The 19,912-nt window shown below is 44.1% G+C and overlaps 1 protein-coding gene across 1 annotated transcript in view; it reads right to left on the bottom strand.

Moving 5' to 3' along the window:
* Nucleotides 1–12,475: 12,475 nt before the first annotated feature.
* The window catches only part of tnfsf10l (TNF superfamily member 10, like), a 64,684-nt gene continuing 57,247 nt past the window's right edge, over nucleotides 12,476–19,912 (bottom strand). Inside the window, exons 5-7 of the mRNA XM_069708064.1 lie at nucleotides 16,326–16,489; nucleotides 15,470–15,580; nucleotides 12,476–15,362 (exon numbers count right to left, since the gene is read on the bottom strand). Of these exons, the coding sequence (XP_069564165.1) occupies nucleotides 15,177–15,362; nucleotides 15,470–15,580; nucleotides 16,326–16,489 (461 nt within the window). The 3' untranslated portion in view covers nucleotides 12,476–15,176. The remainder of the gene's footprint in view (nucleotides 15,363–15,469; nucleotides 15,581–16,325; nucleotides 16,490–19,912) is intronic.

Here is a 19,912-nt window from a genome sequence, read left to right as displayed (position 1 = left end):
AGGCGCTTTTTCAAAGTTCATGGAAGGACTTCCAGCTGTTTGACGCACTCGACCTCATCTATTCTTCTCTTTCATCTTATCCCCACACAGATATTAAAGTGTTTTTTTTTTTTTAAAGGGCTGCTATATGGACAATATTAAAATATAAAAAGCTGCTTATGTTGTCCGCTTTCAGTTTGATGAAGGATTTGGTCATTTCTTCATTTTGGAAGTAATGTTGGTTTATTTAACCTTCATTCTGTTGTTTTCTATGAATGGAATTTGGCCAAGCAGGCCCCAAAGTATAAGAAAACTTAATTGTCTCTCTGAATTTCCATTTTAAGGAACATTTTGTGGCATGAAAACGATCCCATCGGGTTAAAACTGTGTTTCTTGGAAGTCCATGACCGTATTGGATCGCAGTCTAACGAAATAAACGTGTTTCACCTGAAAAAAAAAAAAAAATCTGAATAATTCCTTCCATTGGCAGCATGCAGGTTATGTTCTTGATTAAATGAGTTTATCTCAAGCTAAAAAAAAAGAAAAGAAAAGAAAAAAAGAAGAATATAAAGTTCAAAATCCTGCCTCAACAGACTCCCGGCGAGATAAATGAAACTAGACATTTTTTTTTTGGACATTTTGGCTTGCTGTAGTAGGAAACACAGGTGTTACAAATAACACGCATTATCCAAAACACTCAGCGGCAACACAACCGGAAGGAGCTGCACGTCAATCAGCTGTTGCTCGCTCGATTATTAACACGCTTGTCTGGCTCTGCGCTTTTCTGTCTGGTAAGCACGTTCTGATTAAAAAAAAAAAAAAAAAGAAGAATTGAGAGAAGTTTGGGCGGGGATGAAATGTCAGCCGGGAAAAAACAAAACAAAAAAAAACAAAACAACAACTGGAAGCATCTGTGCAGCGTAAACACGATCCGGAGCGACGGCACCGCGATGAATCCTTTTGACGTCTTTTCACCGGACACCTGGAGAGACGTGTTGATTTAAATCGCCCGTCAACACTCCTATTAAATTGCGCTTCATTGTTTCGTGCCTGGTGGAAACAATTTTCTAAACACTAGCACAATAATGGAGTTTATGTTTACGCTTCATTTGGTGCAGGATCGGCTGCAAAGGACATTTTGCAATTTATAAACAAAACACCTCAATAAACTCTGATTTTATGTTTTTGTTTTATTTTAATGACGTGACAAACCGCAGGACAGTTAGGATAGTTTCCTAGAAAGCTATTACCTACCGAGATGCAACTAAACAGTTATTTTCACTACTGTTTTCTCTAAAATGTCGACTCGTGTTTCCCAAAGTTGGACGTGCAGCTCAAAACGTCTTGTTTTTTTGTTGTTTTTTTTTTTCGACTAACCGTCCACAACCAAATAATATTCAGTTTCTTGTCGTGACGGACTGAAGAAACCCCTCCCCATTTTTCTCTTTAAGTTTCCACACAGGAAAAGCAGATTCTGAATCTCTCCAGAGATGTTGGTTCACGTCTATAAATGATCCATATTTCAAAAAAATATCAAGAAGCACAAACGTATTCCTCTTCCAGGGCCGTTTTACCAAACCAATAATGATCCATTTATTTCTTAAAATAGGTCGTTATTTGTGGATTTGTCTACACAAGCGACTCCTCTCAAACACATGCCGTCATTTAATATGTTTTTTTTTTCTATGGAAATACTGATTCGTGCAGCTGTAATAAAAAAAAATAAAAAAAATCAAACAACGGTACATCTTCCAAAAGATTTTTGGATTAATGAGAAACCAACTTTAGAAAAAAAAAAAAAAAATCACCTGAAAGAACATTTCAATACAACGAAAGTTAAACCGAAGTGCGGCATGACTTCAAACGGAAACAAAGAAGTCAGATAGACTTGAAATATTTTGGTTATTAAAGACAAAACTAAATGAAAAATGATATTAAGCCGCATGAGGACATAAATGATCAGTAAATAATAATAATAAAAAAAAAAGTCAAATTAAGAATAAAAACACGGGTAGGTCCTTTACATGGAGCGTTAAAAAAAAAAAAAAAAATCCGGCAGCTCGCCACATAAAACATTATCATCAAAAGACAGAAAAATATAATAAACAACCAATAAAAAGTCAATTATGGGGCAAAAACAAGACCAAGAACTAAAGGATTACCAAAGAAGAAGCAATGAATAACCAGATTAATAAAATAGAAATGCAAAATTCAGTGTTATCCATTTGTAAGTGGCTCGAACGTGTCTTCAGTGCCTCGGTGCTCTCTCGTGATGTTTCCGCAACACTGGCTGACGACGTTCGATCAGCTCTGCTTGGTGAACCTCTTCCTCCACCCTCCTCTTCGTCCTCCTTCCTTTCTCATCGTTACGCGTCCAGTCGGTTGGTGCCGATCGTCACCTCATTGTGCCGCCGTCGTTTTTTTTCTTTTCTTCTCACAGCCGCCGCGAACGCTGTGAATTTCGGCGTCGTTCCGAGCGTCCCGGCCTGCGTGTGAAAAGGCGGCGACTGGGAGCCACACGGCGTTTCATTCTTTCTCCTGCCGCTTCCTGCGACAAAACCCTTTTGTGTGCCCAGCAGAGCCGCTTTAAAGACCTTATCAAAGGCCTAATAGTGTTTGTTGTCGCGCTGCAGGAATAACTGCATTGTTTAGGTGCCCTGCAAGGTACTCTGATCGCACCACTCCCACTGATGCTGAAATTCCCGTTCCCAATGGGCCGGTAGTCGGGGCAGCGGGGTGGAAGCACAAGTATTGTTCTGCTAAAAAAAAAAAAAAAAAAAAAAAAAGTTTGCGTGTGTGTTGTGTCAGGTTGAGCGCCTGTCTGGCCCCACTTAGTCTCTTCAGGATGTTTTGGGTTTTGTGTGTGTGTGTGTGTGTGTGTGTGTGTGTGTGTGTGTGTGTGTGTGTGTGTGTGTGTGTGTGTGTGTGTGTGTGTGTGTGTGTGTGTGTGTGTATGCGTGCGCCCTGTCCAGCTTTATAAAACTAATTTCCTGGCTGGTTCGTAGGAAAACAGAGTATGTTGGGTAATGCAGGAGACGCGGGGAGAACGGCGGCACTGTTGATATGACGGGTGTGTGGCAGCGCTGTGGTGTGTGTGTGTGTGTGTGTGTGTGTGTGTGTGTGTGTGTGTGTGTGTGTGTGTGTGTGTGTGTGTGTGTGTGTGTGTGTGTGTGTGAGAAAGGGAAACGCAGGGAAAGTTGTGCAAAATGGAGAGAATGCTGATATGGAGATAACCGTTGTATGTAGGTGACTAAGTGGTGTGTGTGTGTGTGTGTGTGTGTGTGTGTGTGTGTGTGTGTGTGTGTGTGTGTGTGTGTGTGTGTGTGTGTGCGTTAGGAAGGGTGGTGCTGTATAATGGAGGGGGCCGGGACGGGGGGAGGATGAGGGAGGCAGGTTAAAAAAAAAAAAAAAAAAAAAAGCAATCTGACTTTTGTTAATGCTCCTATGAAAACACATGGGGTCGGGGAAACGTAGATAAGTCAGCAATACGACTGTTCTCCATTAATCAAGACGTCAGTCTGCTGCAGTTTATAACATTTAAAGGCTGTAATGTTCCCCTTTCATTGTTCAAACTTCAAAACAATTCACTGTCTAAAAATCACTTCTGTTAATTTGCAGAAAAAAAATTGTCAATATTTTTTTTTTAAAAAGACAAACTGGCCACTTCACTGGTACGGTTGCTAAAATCCCATGATGCAATGCGATCTGGTATTTAGCATTTACGGTCGCTGCTCGGCCCGATTTTTTTTTTTGGAACAATTCCCAGTAAACTCCACGTAATGCCGCCGATCCCGCTGAGAACCCGACGGCGCGTTCAGGTGCTTTGTTTCGTTTTTTTTTTGTGGTTAGAAGCCGTCGGCGGCCATCGCCGACGCGCGGTACTCGCAACGACCGGAGGAATCCGGTGAAAAAGCTGCCGTTGCTCTGTTTTTTCTTATCGCGGTGGAAACCCTGCAAAATATGAAACATATAATATGAAAATATGTTTTGTTGTTGTTTTATTTGCTACTCTGAAAAGCTGTTGCAACACTGGTCTGATTCCCCCCCCCCCCACCTGTTGTTTCGACTACATCTCGCAGTGCTGTTGTTAACTGATCCCGGACCCCCCCCCCCCCCCCCCCCCGTCAGGCGTCTGCGACCTCCGACGGCGGGGGATCATCCCAGGGAAGTAAATTCACGGTGCCTGAAGGCCCACCGCGACATGTTTCCGTTAACTAACATGAGAATGAGAAAAAAAAAAAAAAAAAACTCGCATCTCATGTCACTTTGCAACTGGAGAACTCAAAATGAGCATGCGTTATAAAATACATAAAACAATACAATCTATCAGTTTTAACATTTGACATGTTGGCTCGGTTCTATTTTTAATGAAATTATGGGTTTGCATGATTTTTTGCAAATCCAGTTTACTTCTCTTCGGGTCTTTTTTTTTTGTTTAGCTGACTCGGCACCGGCCAACTTCGGTCCGGAAAAAAAAATGCAGATCGTCGGTTGTTTTGGCCTCGCGTACTGCGTTTTGTGTGTGTGTGTGTGTGTGTGTGTGTGTGTGTGTGTGTGTGTGTGTGTGTGTGTGTGTGTGTGTGTGTGTGTGTGTGTGTGTGTGTTTTCCCCCCCGGGCATCGGGTCAAGTCTTTAAGTAGCATCGAGAGGATAACATGCGAGAGAGCTGCAGTACGACTGAGCTGAACCAAAATCCAGCCTGCATGCGCGTGTCTTGGTTTATGAGTCGAACGGTGTGAAAGCTGGTTTTGGTTTTGATGACTTTGAGGTCCTGCACAACTAAGAACACGCTGCTGGTATTCGGTGTGTGTGTGTGTGTGTGTGTGTGTGTGTGTGTGTGTGTGTGTGTGTGTGTGTGTGTGTGTGTGTGTGTGTGTGTGTGTGTGTGTCTCTCTCTCTCTCTCTCTGGTCCACAGAAAGCCAGCTGCTGGTTTTATCTTCTACGTAGCGCCTCGTTGGATCCTGGGAAACTTGTATTGGGGTTAGACGGGACGCCGTCTGAACCTTCTCCGCTTGCTTCCTTCCTCCTGCTCTCGTCTCCCTGCTGCGTACATTCGGGGGTCACGTAGCGCTGACATGATATGACAAGCAGTGAAAAACAACCGCGAGATCAAAAGGTTGTAGATCTGTTTGAGAGGCGTCTTCCTGATTGATGAAACGCCAACGAGATAACGCTGGGACGTTTTTTTTGTTTGTTTGGGTTTTTTTTGCTCGTAAGGTCGTTGCAAAACAGTCCGCTTGCACATTTGTAACCCAGCGTGTGAACATTGTCATTTAGCTTCAGCCGGAGCCAAAGTTTGCTCTATAAAGTAAAACGAAACATTCCCTCTTTAATTTCACCCTCGCGTCCGTATTACAGTTTTCAATTATACGTTTCCTGCCAAAAGCCAAATCACTGCTGCAGTTTGCGCAGGATCAGCGTATTCTCAAGAGACCGAACTAAACACCGGGCCGGCAGTCTGCTGGAATTTCGATAAATCCACGCAGGCTCGCAATTACTGTTGGACTGCAATTATCACAAATTACAGGGACGTCCCCAGGTGGTCAAAGACGCAGAACAAAAGGTGAGCCTCAGTTCTGGATTAACCTTTGACCCCCGACAAATTGATTTAAAGCACATTTGTTGTTATAAAAGCTCGAGGGAGTCGATGGAGGCAAACGGTGGATTACATGCACACACAGTACGCGCATCGGTGTGCCATTGTGGCCGATCACAGCCGCTCTCCGGGATTGTTCTGGGATTCTGGGTCCCAAATGAAGAGATCACATTTCAGAGTTGTTTCAGAGCCACTATTACTTAGTCAATTTGTATAATTTGGGGAAATTATTTCAATTTTCAGCGTAATTTACCAAAAGATCTCCATCTTCCTGCCAAAACAAACCTTCCTGTAGAGAAGAGAAATCCCCATATGAAAAGGCCAAGTTAGTTTAGTTATATTAATGGATCATAATATGATAATTGCACATTTATACCCAACATATGATGTCCAAAGTGCTCCACAGTATTAAAGACAATTAAAGCAAATCAGATAGACTTGAAACAATTAAATCAAATTAAAAAAGAAAACAAAACTAAAAAGGACTGAATGAGGGTTATATAAAATAAGTAAATGACGTGGCGCTGACTCTCCTGTCTGACAGTAGGCACTTTATTTGAGCACAAAATAACAGGAAGGAACTTTTATTTTGAAAGACAATCAGCCAAACTTTACAGATACAGTCTTCGGGTGCTACCCAGATGTGATTTTAAGAAAATGCGTTGAACAATATCTTCATTCACAGACTGCGTTTTAGAGGAGTGGTACGAATTTAAAGATGGCATGGAAATCACAGATGAAAGTTATCCAACTTAACGAAATAAAGGTGGCATTGCCAGTTTAGTTGTGGAGGGAAAATAAATTGAATGGGAAATTTGAGATGGTGACAATAAGCACGAAGTTCCTTTTTTTTTTTTTTTTTTTAGTCACACAAGTGGAGCTGCTCAGTCTCTGACGATACAAAGCTGGAGGACCACAGGATCAAAGAAAACCAGCCAAAAAATAAGAACTGTGGTTTGAAATTGCATCTTTGGTATGCAGTTCCTTTTTTGTTTGCTAAATATGAGTTGTCGTATTTTAATTATTTGAGCTCTGTACAGTTTCAGTCCTGAAATGTGGGAGCGATTTTCCTTTCCTCACCTCTCCGAGGGGAGTTTTTCCACGCTCTGATTTAAGGTTAGGATCCTCGCATGCACAACAGTCCAAACACGGTTATGTTTTTTTCTCCAACTGATTCTGAAATAGAAAGTTCCGGAGGTCTGGATTTAATTTACCCTCCTCAGTTGCCACGTTTGGTAAATTTGCCAAACACTACAAACATCGTTTTTATCGTTCGGTGATCAGACAAAGTATCGCAGCAGAAATACGTTACGCTCACTAGAAAACTGTCACTCATCTGATTGTGATGCGTCCGTGTGTTGGGCTGTGTCGGTGCCAGCAACATGACATCACGGCAAAATCGATACGCTCCAAACTTATTGTGGTGAACCAGCAACTGTTTTAAAAAAAATAAATTAAAAAAAAAAGGCGTTCCTGCCAGAGGGAGTTATTTTACAAGCTGCAGATGTTTGTTGCAGATGTTTGTTGAAGATGGTGTGGGAAAAAGAAAAGTCAGTCACACCTGGAGAGGCCGGGGAACCAATTCTGTAGAAACACAATGATGAAATTGGTTAAATAAAAAAAAAAATAGCAGAAACCGGGATTAAACTCTAATATCTAACAGTCTGGTTTGTGGTTTTTCTGCAAATTTACTGATGGTGTTAAAATTCCTCCTCTGGCTTTGATTAAAGCCCGAAAAACTCTTCTCTTTTCTTTTTTCTTTTGTAAATTAAAAAAAAAAACCTCCCCTAATGTCTTAGAGTGAATTATTGGAACTTAACACCTTCGACTTCCTTCAGTACCATAGATTGGACATAAAAAAATGGACATAACCTCGTTGATGCCACCTGCAGGTTTCCTGAAGAGCAGTTTTGAAGCTGGGGTCCCGGGACGGTGCTGTACTCTGGGCTTATCCAAAAAAATGGAAAGATCAGGCACATCGTAAAGCCTTAATACAATTTAAACAGGGGAGTTATATACAAATCCCCCCCCCTCTCGTACAGTTAGGACCAAACGTGTTTGCTGCACCAGGCTGTAAACATGTTTATCTGTGCTGTAAAGTTGGGCTTTTTAACATCGATTTGTTTTTGTCGCCTCGAGTGGCCATTTCAGGAACTGCAGCTTTCGGCACTTCTGCATTGGCTTCATTGTTCAGCCCTGGAGGTGGCCACTGTGTTCAGTACATGCAGATCTAATAATATGCAAATAGTCCCCACCTCCATCTCCACCCACTGCTCTGCAGCTCGATGAGGTAGATAGCCCCGCCCACAAGTTGACAGGATTGGTTCTTTAGGTTTGTGATGTATGAAAGCTTGACTGGTGGAATCTGTGTTTTTGATATTGCACTAAAGTTCCAAAGTGGAAACGCTCAGCAACGAGGTTGCCGGCGTATTAGGTGGGCTTGTTTAATTTTTTAGCATGTTGGAAAAAAAAAAAAGACAAAAAACACCACAAGGACATGTCGGGTAAAGGAAAAGATTTGATTTTCTTTGGAATCTTAAAAAAATAAAAATAAGGAAGATGGCTGCAATAATGTTCATCTGTGCAAATGTTTTATGAGGAAAAATATCTTTTCAGCATGTTTATTGGTTCTCAAAGCTACACTGTGTTTTGGGAAGAAATGGTAAAGGCATCTGAGCAGCTTTCCAGCTTTCCAGCTTTCGTGTAAAAATCAAAGCAAAGACAAACTGCTGCTTTTGGAAAACCTCAAATTGCACTTGTGATGTACTTCCCTCTGAAATATATAATCTTGTTAAGCGAATCGAATCAGCATTAGTCTTGGACGGGAGCTCGAAAACCAAACCCAGATAGAAACTGCTCCGGCTGCCGATTCAACACGCGGCGACTGCTCAGGATCTTCGTCCGGGTGCGATGGACAACCGAGTTTGACTCGTGGTCTGGCGTCTTCTACTGTAATGCCGTTAGCCGTTGTCCAAAACCTCTTTTTTGTACATTTTTGTTGCAAAGCCGCACGCAACAAAAACACACCAGATATAATTACAGATAGAAAAGAATATTTTACACACGGTGGAAACGCATAAACGGCCATAATTTAATAATACGCGGTGACCTGCCAAGTTAAACGGCGGTATCGTTCAAACTTTAACTGATTTGAACTGGCCGAACGTTGGCTTCACAGCAGACCACGAACCTGGAAGTGTTAGTTTTAAATGTCAGTATTCACTCACACTCACACTCACTCACACTCACACTCACACTCACACTCACTCACACTCACTCACACTCACACTCACTCACACTCACTCACACTCACACTCACTCACACTCACACTCACACTCACTCACACTCACACTCACTCACACTCACACTCACTCACACTCACACTCACTCACACTCACTCACTCACACTCACACTCACTCACACTCACACTCACTCACACTCACACTCACTCACACTCACACTCACTCACACTCACTCACACTCACACTCACTCACACTCACACTCACACTCACACTCACTCACACTCACACTCACACTCACTCACACTCACACTCACTCACACTCACTCACACTCACTCGCTCCAGAACTCCCAGATATTAGATGATGCTCCTGCAGGCTGTAACTTTGGCGGTGCTTTGAAACATTTCTTTGGGCAGAACTGTGGCTCAGTGGTTAGAAGTGAAGTCTTAGATTTGAACCCGACCTGACTGGCCGGCAACTTTTCCATCTTCTTCCGGTGTCTGCATTGTGGTTTTTGTTGTTGTTGTTGTTGTTGTTTTTGTTTTCGAGGTGAATTTTGAGATGAGAGTGCCGTCTGAAGGTGGATGGTTACAGGTGCACCGTCGTGGCGCTTGTAGGATTTGTTCAGACCGACTGCAGGCAAATCGGATTCATTTTTTTCTTCACGTCACCAACATATCTGCATGGGTTGCTGTGGCGATGCGGCTTTCCAACCCGGAAGCGGCGGCTTCTGAAACTACTTTTAGAAAGTCAGTGGGCGAAACACCTGGTCATTCCAACGGACACGAACACCTTGCTCGTCTGTCTTTGATTTCAAATGTAAGCTGCAAAACAGAAACAGACCTCACTGCTTTAATGCTCCCGGACTAAGCTGCAAATGCCTGTCGGTGTAAATGCGTTTTTTTGTTGTTTTTGTTATCCTTATTATGTTGACTCTAATAGGGTTAGTACTAAAGTGCAATAATTGCGGGAACGCTTCTCTTGTAAAAGTTATAAACGCTCTCGAGTCTTCAGGAATGCAGTAGGTTGAGCGTGGACTGACCTACATCTTGAACCGCCATCTGCTACTCGTGACAATGAAATACTTGGTGTTTGTGTCAGAGCATCTGATGACCACGTCTCGAATTGTTGGGCTGATTGGAACAAAGTGTGACAGCATGTGGACCTGTGGCTTATTTATTTGTCATCTAACAGAAAGTAAATGTTTCGTGACAGTTCAAACCGCAGGGTTCTGCAAATGCAAAACATTCCAAGTGCACGAACTTGATTAACCAACCAGCGGGATTCACGAGTTGGGCCCGAAAAACTGTAATCGATAAATAAAATCCCAACAGAACAACTGCCAACTTTTTAAAAGCAGGCTTTATGGATCTCTGGAGGTATTCTCCTCTCCTCTGCACCCCGCTGGTCAAAGGTCAGGGGTCTACCGCAGACAGCGGTGAGATCTCCTCGACCTCAGCGGAGTGAAACATCTCGGGGGGGGAGAGGGGGAAGGATTTGTAGGTTAGGAAGTCAAAAGCTGTTTAGATGTCAGGGTTAGAACAACACTAGATTTGACGGAAAAGGGTTTTGTAAAACATCCTTTATGATTTAAAGTGCTTTGGATTGCAAACAAGCAGCGACGTTGGTTTCTGAACCGCCGCTCTGAAGCCTGCGGTCTGGTGTTTTGGTTGTTGCTATCTTGCTTTTTTGGAACCGGGAGTGACCATATTTGGACGAGCTGGGGGAGGAGCCAGCGGTGGATCGGACTTGATGTGGTTGGAAAACCCGAGGACACGAGGCCCCGCCCACCCAAAGCGCGAAAACCTGACTGCACCACAGGCCTGTCAATCAAACAGACCCCCTCCCCCCCCCCTTCGTTTTGAGACCTAACATCTAATGGGATAGGGTTATTTTCAGATGGATCACCAGAAAACTTAATAAGAGGGAGTGACTTTGGTGAATGACACCATTATGACTGAATGTATTGATTGACTGGAGGCTTTTTGGAGCCAACCCCCTAGCGGACCTCGGTGGTATTGCACGCTAAGGTGTTGGCCATAGATAGATAGATATAGATAGACAGACAGACAGACAGACAGACAGATAGACAGATAGACAGATAGATAGATAGATAGATTGATAGATTGATAGATTGATAGATAGATAGATAGATAGATAGATTAGATAGATTGATAGATAGATAGATGGATAGATGGATAGATAGATAGATAGATAGATAGATAGATAGATAGATAGATAGATAGATAGATAGATAGATAGATAGATAGATTGGTAGATTGATAGATAGATAGATTAGATAGATAGATAGATAGATAGATAGATAGATAGATAGATAGATAGATAGATAGATAGATTAGATAGATTAGATAGATAGATAGATAGATAGATAGATAGATAGATAGATAGATAGATGGATAGATAGATAGATAGATGGATAGATGGATAGATAGATAGATAGATAGATAGATAGATAGATAGATAGATAGATAGATAGATAGATAGATAGATAGATAGATGGATAGATAGATAGATAGATAGATAGATAGATAGATAGATAGATAGATAGATAGATAGATAGATACTTTATTAATCCCACAAGGGGCCATTTTTCAGACCCGGCAGCTACGTCCACTCTCTGGACAGTCTTCGACTCAGCCAGCAGCGGACACGGAGACAAAAGAAAGCAAACAGTGAAACTTTATGATTGCCGAATTATCCCGTATGGGAAACACAGAGTGACTGAATCTTCGGATGGAACAGCCAAATCCGATTCAACTCACAAAACCCGGAGTCTGGTTCATGGTTTGCAAAAATCAAACAGACACCGTTGAACATTTGACCAAATATAAGAAAAAAGAAAACAGGTGTCAGAGCAAACTCACACATACTGAATAAATGTGTGCAGCAGAACTTTATTATTTTTTGTATTACTTACATTCTCATTTCCTACATTGTGATCTCCTGGAAGGGCTCTGGTTGGGAACCGCCGATCTGGAGTACATACCGCTGGTGTTCCTGAAGCATTTATATTACTCAATGACAGTGCGAACGTCCTAAGTGCTGAAATATGTTAATTCAATGTCTAAAAACAAGCTTTTCAACCGATTTTTATACCAGTTTTACTTTCAATGATTACCACAGATGTCCTTTGGCGTTCAAATTGCCGACGCCGTGATTCCCGGCATGCCTCCAGTTAAATGTGCAGCGGCAGAAGTGTCTCTTCGGCTGAAGTAAAATCCACTTTTTGCCACACCGTGCTGCAAATCTTCACGTACACAGGCAAAGTTCAGATATTTGTTTATTTTCTTGGCAACACTGTGCTACACGTGTTCACAGCTACAAAACTGTCCGGTACAAACACAGCTCATTACACATTCAATGCAAAGGCTTCCCCCGGCAAGCGCGGAGGGGTTCAGGCTGTTACAATACGCGCGCGCGCGCGTGTGTGTGTGTGTGTGTGTGTGTGTGTGTGTGTGTGTGTGTGTGTGTGTGTGTGTCGGTTACCATCACGACTGTTGAAGTTAACCCTGGATAATAAGCAGTCGGAGTGCGAGCTCGGTATGCGCGACAGGAACGTGACCAGGTGCGGAAAAAAAAAAAAGAAAGAAAGAAAGAAAGAAAGAAAGAAAGAAAGAAAGAAAGAAAGAAAGAAAGAAAGAAAGCGGCTAAAACAACAATCGGACACGAAATGAAATTTGCCTCCAATTTTGTGCGCCGAGCGGAAAAATAAACGGGATGTGTTTTGCGACCTTGCAATGGAGTAGAGTATACACACGGGCGTGAGGCATGTGAACGGGAGGAGGTGCTGAGAAAAATAATAAATCCTCATCTTTCAAGGAAAAACAAATCGAGGGAAACAAAGGAAGGTGTTTGTCCTTTTGTTTGACCTCGTTTTTTGTTTTTTTGTTTGTTCTGCGTTGTCCTTGTGAACCGGGCCCTTTGAAAAAAGTAGTATAAGTACGTGCACTGCATGGCCTGATCGGTGCTGACCAGGTGACACGGGGAGGTGTGTGTCTGTGTGTGTGTGTGTGTGTGTGTGTGTGTGCGTGTGCGCGTGCGCGTCCGTCCTCTCCGCTGGATGGGACACTGGATGATGTGCGTGTCTGCGGAGCACAGGCCGTTCTGGATAGTGCGAGATGATGTGTGAATCTCCTTTATTTGCGTAAATAAGCACACGTACGTGCCGGAGGATAAAAGAAAACAAAAAACAGAAGATATACGAGTTGAGTCTGCGCGCGGTCCATGTCTCCAAATGTCCTTTTCTTTTTTTTCTTTTTGTTACTTACGTGGCCGTGTTCAGTCAGCTGTTTGTTTCAGTTTGAAAGAGACGACAGTTTGGGCACCGAGACGTCAAATCGTTTTCTGTTTATTTTCCTTGCCACCAGATGTGGATGTTGTCACCATTTACTCGACTCGCCATTAAATATGAAGCGACAGCTGCGAGGCCGTGAGATTTGCTTTGCGCTATAAAGGTGGAAATAAGGGGAGGAGGAAGGGGGCAGCGAACCTGGCTCTGTCTAAACCGAAACCTTCCTGCCGGCGAGCGAGCCCTTTCCCCTCGTCACGTGTTTGTGCCACGCTTAAAAGAAATGTGTTTTTTGTTTTTTTAAAAGGCACCGAACGTAAAAGTGTGTTCCCCAAAATGTCGAATCCTTTACTTTGGGCGTCTGTGCTAAATGCACGTGCAGGCTTACAGAAAGAGTCGACTCCGCTCCGATTCGTGCACCTTCAAATTCCCCAGCGGACTTTTTTTTTTTTTGCGATGGCACCAGTTCTGGATTTGTTTACTCAACCCGTGTCTGGATATCAAGATTAAAAGCGTCTCGGTCGAAAAAAAAAAAGAAGAAGTTGAATGTTTGTGATTGTGCAACGAGCCCTCGGTCGCACGTGTTTCTGCCGCCTCGGTCTTGTGTTTGTTGTTTTCAGGGCCGGTTGCTTAACTGATCCTTAAACTCAACAATGAGGCGGCTTCACAGGCTCGACCAGAAAGACGAGAAAAGATAGAACTGTTCACATGAAAAGAGAGGGGGGAGAAAAAAAAAAACAGAGGGGAAGTGAAAAGAGAGGAGATGAGAGCTTAACAACGCCAGAAAAACAGAAAAACGACTGGTCCGACTGCATAACACCCACGTCTCTCGCTCGCTCGCTCTCTCTCTCTCTCTTCCTTTCATCTTCCTCTGCCAGGCTCGTTCTTCTTGCCATTTACAAGGTTTCGGCCTCTTTCCTCCTCCTTGTTTTCATTCCTCTTTTTCTTGCAGGCTCTTGACCCCCTTCCCCCCCCCCACCCCCACCCCCCCCCCACACACAAAAAACAAAAAAAAAGCCCTTGCCTCTTTTACACAGTTTGTTTTCGGTGTCCAGCGAAAAGAGGCAAATCCTCGTCCTCCGCTACAAGCCGTTGCATCAACTCCACAGTTTTTTTTTTAGCGTAGCGAGTAGATAGTCCACAGATAGCCCGAGTGGTTTTAAGTCCAGTCATAGTAAAATACATATGAATTTCTTAAAAAATAAAAATCACCACAGTTCATTGTTTAAATCTCATTCTCAGCCATACATATGTACAGTACTCTCATGGCACGCTTAAAAAAAAAAAAAAAAAAAGTTATACTCCACAAATTGTTGCTTTGGTTTGATTTTTTTTTTTTTTTTTTTTTTTTTTCCTTCTGCTACGGTTCGACAGTCCTCCCTCACATCTTTCGATGCGGAGGATCGAGTTTTTTTTGTTTTGTTTTTTTACTCCGTGTACATTCTTCGGTCCAGGAATCCAAATCTAAGGTCCGATTGCTTCCCGCGAGACAGAGACAGGCCGTTGACAGAGGAGATGCATCGAGATTCGTGTGTTAAGTTGGGAAACAAGGCAGCAGGGTGGTCTAATTTTCTGGGCGACTCTCATCTCGCGGGAAAGCCCTTGAGTGTTTTGTTGTTGTTGTTTATTGTTTTCCCACGGCTTGCTTCTCTATTTGACATTAAAACGGCAAATTCCCTCCTCAAGAATCAACTGTAAATCAATATCCTCACATTTTAGCTTTTCCGTGATTGTACATTTATCGCTGTATAATCTGGCTCTTGGATTGGTTAGGTTTCTCTTAATGGAGTTTCCCTTTCACGCCGTCCTCTTGCAGTGGTCATCGCTCGAGGGAATATTTCAAACCCCAACTCTTCCATCCTTCAACGTATCCGGCCAACGGGTCTGAAATCCAGGCCAACCTCCCGCACTTCTGTCTGTCTGAATGACCCTTTTTTGTTGTTGTTGTTGTTGTTGTTTTTCTCCAATCAATGGACATTTAAAAGGCCCCCTCGCTCATTATCCATCCGTTGTCCCCATCTGATCTCCCTTCTCCCGTCCCGTCCTCTCAGAGGTCCAGACGGAAGGCGCCGAAGTAGCTGGAGGAATCGTCGGCGTTCACCATGGTGGGGGAGGAGACGGAGACGAAGAGCTCGTCGCCGGCCCTCAGCTCGAACAGTCCTCCCTGGTAGACGGAGTGCAGGGCGTACTCGGCGTCCGGAGCCCAGCACTTGGTTCCCACCCCCTTCAGGAGCTGGAAGAAACATGAAGGTAAGGAACGTTACACGATGGGTTCTGTGTCGGTCGGCGTGATCTCCGATCGGTTTCGGGTGTAAAAAAAAAAAAGTGCTGTTGCTGTACCTGTATGGGGCTGGGGTAGGAGGTTTTCTTGTAGACGCACTGCACCAGCTGGTGGCTGACGCTGCGCTGGTCCCCGTCGCTCGCCGCTGGGGAGGGATAACGAAAATACACCTGGAGAGAGGTGAAGGAAAGGAGGGAGGTGATTAAGGTGTCTGCACGGTGCCATTGAGTTTGCTTTCTGATTTTATTGTTTTAGCAGGACTGAGTCGGAGAAATCAAAAATCATTAAGGTAGACGGAGCGCAGTGTCACATTTCGCGAGGGGCTCTGTTGACGCGTTTGTTGTTGTTGTTGTTGTTGTTGCCCAATAGCCGCGTTTTTTTTTCTTTCTTTCTGGTGAACAAACACATTTGCAGAAGCTGCCTGGAACAATTTGAAGGCGTACCAGAACTCCAGAGATCTCTGTGTGTACGCAGGTTTGTCCTTCTGCCTATCTTGCCAAGCGTTCGTCCCACCTGCTTCATAACTTGGTGGGCGTGTTGCCGGGGGACCCGAGGATTGCGCGCTGCCAAATTTGATGCTATTTGGACACGTTTGATACGAATAATAAACTTTGATAAAAAGGCGACCGGTGTGTCAAAAAGTGCAACTCCGCCACAAATTGATCCCTAACTGATTGTAAATTTGTATCGCTCACTGTCTGTATTTCCGCGGCTGCTTTTCTTTAGATTGAACAGTTATAACATGCAACTTTATGCTCCTGATAATAGCAAAGGTATGTCTTTACCTTATAAAAAAGCAACAAAAAAACAATACAATACAATACAACAACAAACAGTGCGAAACATAGTGATCTTTGAGCAGAATATCTTCTTGGCCTTGTTTGTCATTTTGACTAAATTGCGTAGATTGGTCACCTGTGAGTACAGGTAGTACCGCCCGTCCTGAGGCACTCGCAGCTTCCCATTGGACAGGGTCATGTTGTGCAGGTGAGCGCCGAAGCTCTGATTGGCCCATGAGCGGACCACGTGGCGGCAGGACTGGTGGAGATCCGGCGCGGGGTTCGGGTAGGGAGGGAACCCTGACGACAGACGATCAAAACAAAAATTATTCAGAAGACAAATAGGAACGATAAAACTCCACAGCTGGAAAAATTTAAAAAGCAGAGACGGAAATGAAAACGCAACAGGGAAAAACAACGAAGCCGAGATCCAAATATTTCAAGTTTTCCTGTCTGGAAATCGTAGCCTGGTTCCTTTTTAAAAAGGAAACGTAAACCAGGCTTCCAGTTGGTCGAGCAAAATGAAAGGTGTATTTTATGATGAGGGCGATCGTTTTCCAAAAGCTCGAGAGGAGCAGCAACTGATAAAAGTTATCATGCATAAATCAGTGATGACATACAGCGCTCCTCCTCCTCTGCCGGTTTTCAAGCTGCCAGAGTTGAGCAATATGATGCGCAATTCCCTGTAGATTCAGTTATGCTGCGAAAAACATCTGAGACACCGAGTGACCAATAAACTTTGAAATTCCCATGACAGTTTTATGACAGTAGAAAATGGTAGTACGTCATAATACACCCACGACGGGGGACTTAAAAGTTCGGGGTTTTCAGAAGTTTACGGGCCGAAATTTGGTGCCGTTGCTTAACCAACGCGAACAATCTCATTACGTCACGCCGGAGGCAACTTTGTCGTCGCAATTTGGGGCGGTAGCGCGACGCGCTCCTGCACAGTTGATCGGTGCCGACGGTGGAAGACGGAGCCCGTTGGCGAGGCGGCGCACACCGGAGATCACGACTGGAAGTATTTCTTTATATGTCTGTTTTCTGATGCCATTATTCTGTCATTTTACAAGAATTAGGTCATAAAGTCTCTCTCTCTCTCTCTCTCCGGTTACCTTTTCATGCTCCGACGTGCTTAACGTTTCTGAATTGGAAGCCTCTCCGGCACAGCTGCGGTCATGTAAAACTCGTAATTTCAGTTTGTTTGTTTTTTCGGCTGTCATCTTCTTCCTTTATGCGCCTCTCTCTGGTAGTTTAATGCAAACAGCGGACGTCTTAACGCGGCGTGCATGTAGCCTATTTTCTTTTCTCCCCCCCCCTCCCCTCCCTCTCTTAGAGCTACTTTGACAAATTGACACTAACATTTATTCGCACGGCTGAACTCCACCCAAACCACTGGAACACGCTTCTTTGGCGTCAACAGTAAGGAATTGATACTCAAAATAGTAGCATGTTGTTGGAGACAAGTCGGCGCAAGTCTGACATCTTTGCTACCGTCCGTCTTTTGATAATTGATTAATAACCGTAAACACCTTCTTTTGCAACGTTTGACATTTATTGTTGGATTCGAAAGATGAGCAAGCGGCCGTCGCACCCTTAAAACAGACGGCAGTCCGTTCTCCGTTTGGCAACTTTGTTTTCCCTGCGGCTTTTTAAAAAAAAAAAATATATATATTTTTTTTATTTTGGGGGCTGTTCTCTTTCCGAAGCAGCCGATGTTATTTTAGCCTCCGCACGCACGCAGCAGCGTCGACCGTCTCGCAGCGCTTGCGTCGGAGCTGCGCGGCCGAGTGATACAAGAACGGCTTTATAATGTCCAAATATCTTCCGGTCGCAACCCAACGCTGCGCTTGAAGGTGTCTTTTCCTTCCGAGTCCCTCATTTTCCACGACGGTACACTTTGAAGTCCATTAACAGACTCGCACTGGCAATGCCGCGTGGCGTCCTGTTAAAAGGTCTCCTCCAGTTTGACATAATTCATTCAAGGCTCTGCGTACTGATGACCGTGCGGAAACGATATTTGCCTATTCGGTGCTGGACCTGCGTGTTTTCCCCGCGCGTGCGTTCTCCATTTCCCGCGTCCTCCTGCCGTACGTACCCGTGCGCGTATTGGCATATCGTGCAGGAATGCGAGACTCCGTCGTCAGCAACAGAAGCTGCAGTGCAAATAAAGTGCCCACTGTTTCTGAAGGATTTGCACGTAATTGCCTTCGCTTCGGGAACTGTTTGAATTGGTTTTTGGGGTTGTTTTTTTTTTTTGCACTGTCATCGCTCGCTTGTTTCCTGCTCGTCGTGTGAAGTAGCGCTGCAGTTTTCTTCTTTTTTTTTCCTTCTTCTGTTTTTTCTCAAGTTTTTGAAATAATCGCTTATCGGAAAAACAAAAAGCATCAGAGGTCACGCCTCGGAGTCTCTCCCTCGCTGCTGCTGTACTTCCTTATGAGAAGTCCAGGCCGAGGGTGTGTGTGTGTGTGTGTGTGTGTGTGTGTGTGTGTGTGTGTGTGTGTGTGTGACACACACACACACACACACACACACACACACACACACACACACACACACACACACACACACACACACACACACACACACACACACACACACACAGAGTTCCTTGGCCTTTGTCAACTTAGTGGAAATAACATGCGGCATCCTTTTGCCAGATTGTCGACACCCTTCAGCTTGCACGCGAGTCTCAGGTGATACGAAAGTCTGGATAACACGCGACCCACGTTTCACAGCAGACACTCGTATTATTGATATAACTCTGTCCTCATAAATGGCTGTTTTACCGTCAGGTGTGTTGGCATTCCTCAACGATTCAGCCTATAAGTTAATGAAAACGTTTTCCTGGAAGACGGAGTTGTTGACACACAAGTCTCTCATAAAAAGACAAGGTGGGCAGATAAAAGGAAGCAGAATACTTGGCAATACCTGGCACCGTCCATAGGGAACTGTTTGCAGTCGTTCCATACTTCTGGCCGTGGACCTCGGGTTCATTTGAACCAATCAGCATGCGCCAAACCCGTCCGACACTCTGCCACCGCTGCAACTACTTCTCTTCTTTTTTTCCCCTCAGTACAGCATATTTTTTTTAAAAATAGTTTTAATGAATGCCAGCAGCTTGACGAGGTGCTGATCCTTTTTTTTTTTTTTTTTTTTTCAGTTTTTTTTTTCCCGGGTTCTTTTCACCGACAGTTTAAAAATGTGAACTCGTCCCCGTCACCGGCCGTCTAATCACAGTGATGAAGGAGCGGGACAAAGGCGGTTTAACCACCGACACTGGTCGCTCGTCGGTCCTTCTCCGGAGTGGCCGAGCGAGTTCCCAGACTGCGTTTGGTGTCCTTACATTAATGATGAAGGGATTTGTACGGCCACGTTTTTCTTTCTTTTTCAACACTCCCTCCAGACTGAAAACTTAAGTTTGTCTTCCGTCGAAACAAAGCGTCTTTGTCTCGTAGCTCGGTGTTTACAAGGTAAACCGAACTTTTCCAGCACGGCGAGGGTCGAAGACTTCGTGCTGCAGCGCCCGTTACGTTTTCGTTTCCAACTTTCTCTGCGGCTCCTCGTTTTAATTGCCTGTTCATCGGCAGAGCTGTTTTCAATCGCTTCGATTTGCACTGGTTTTTATCAGAGGACATCGTGACCGATATATCATCGGCCAGCGCAGCTTTCTGTGTTGCCTCCAGATGTTCCCAGATGTTGGCCGCGATGCAGTTTTGCTGC

The sequence above is a fragment of the Brachyistius frenatus genome, unplaced genomic scaffold (assembly GCF_029030835.1).
Source record: "Brachyistius frenatus isolate BFR_SWC_R1_liver_20210118 unplaced genomic scaffold, ASM2903083v1 Contig_73, whole genome shotgun sequence".
Classification (NCBI taxonomy): domain Eukaryota; kingdom Metazoa; phylum Chordata; class Actinopteri; family Embiotocidae; genus Brachyistius; species Brachyistius frenatus.
The sequence above is the reverse complement of the archived record's forward strand: the minus strand, read 5'-3'. Positions and strand labels throughout refer to the sequence as shown.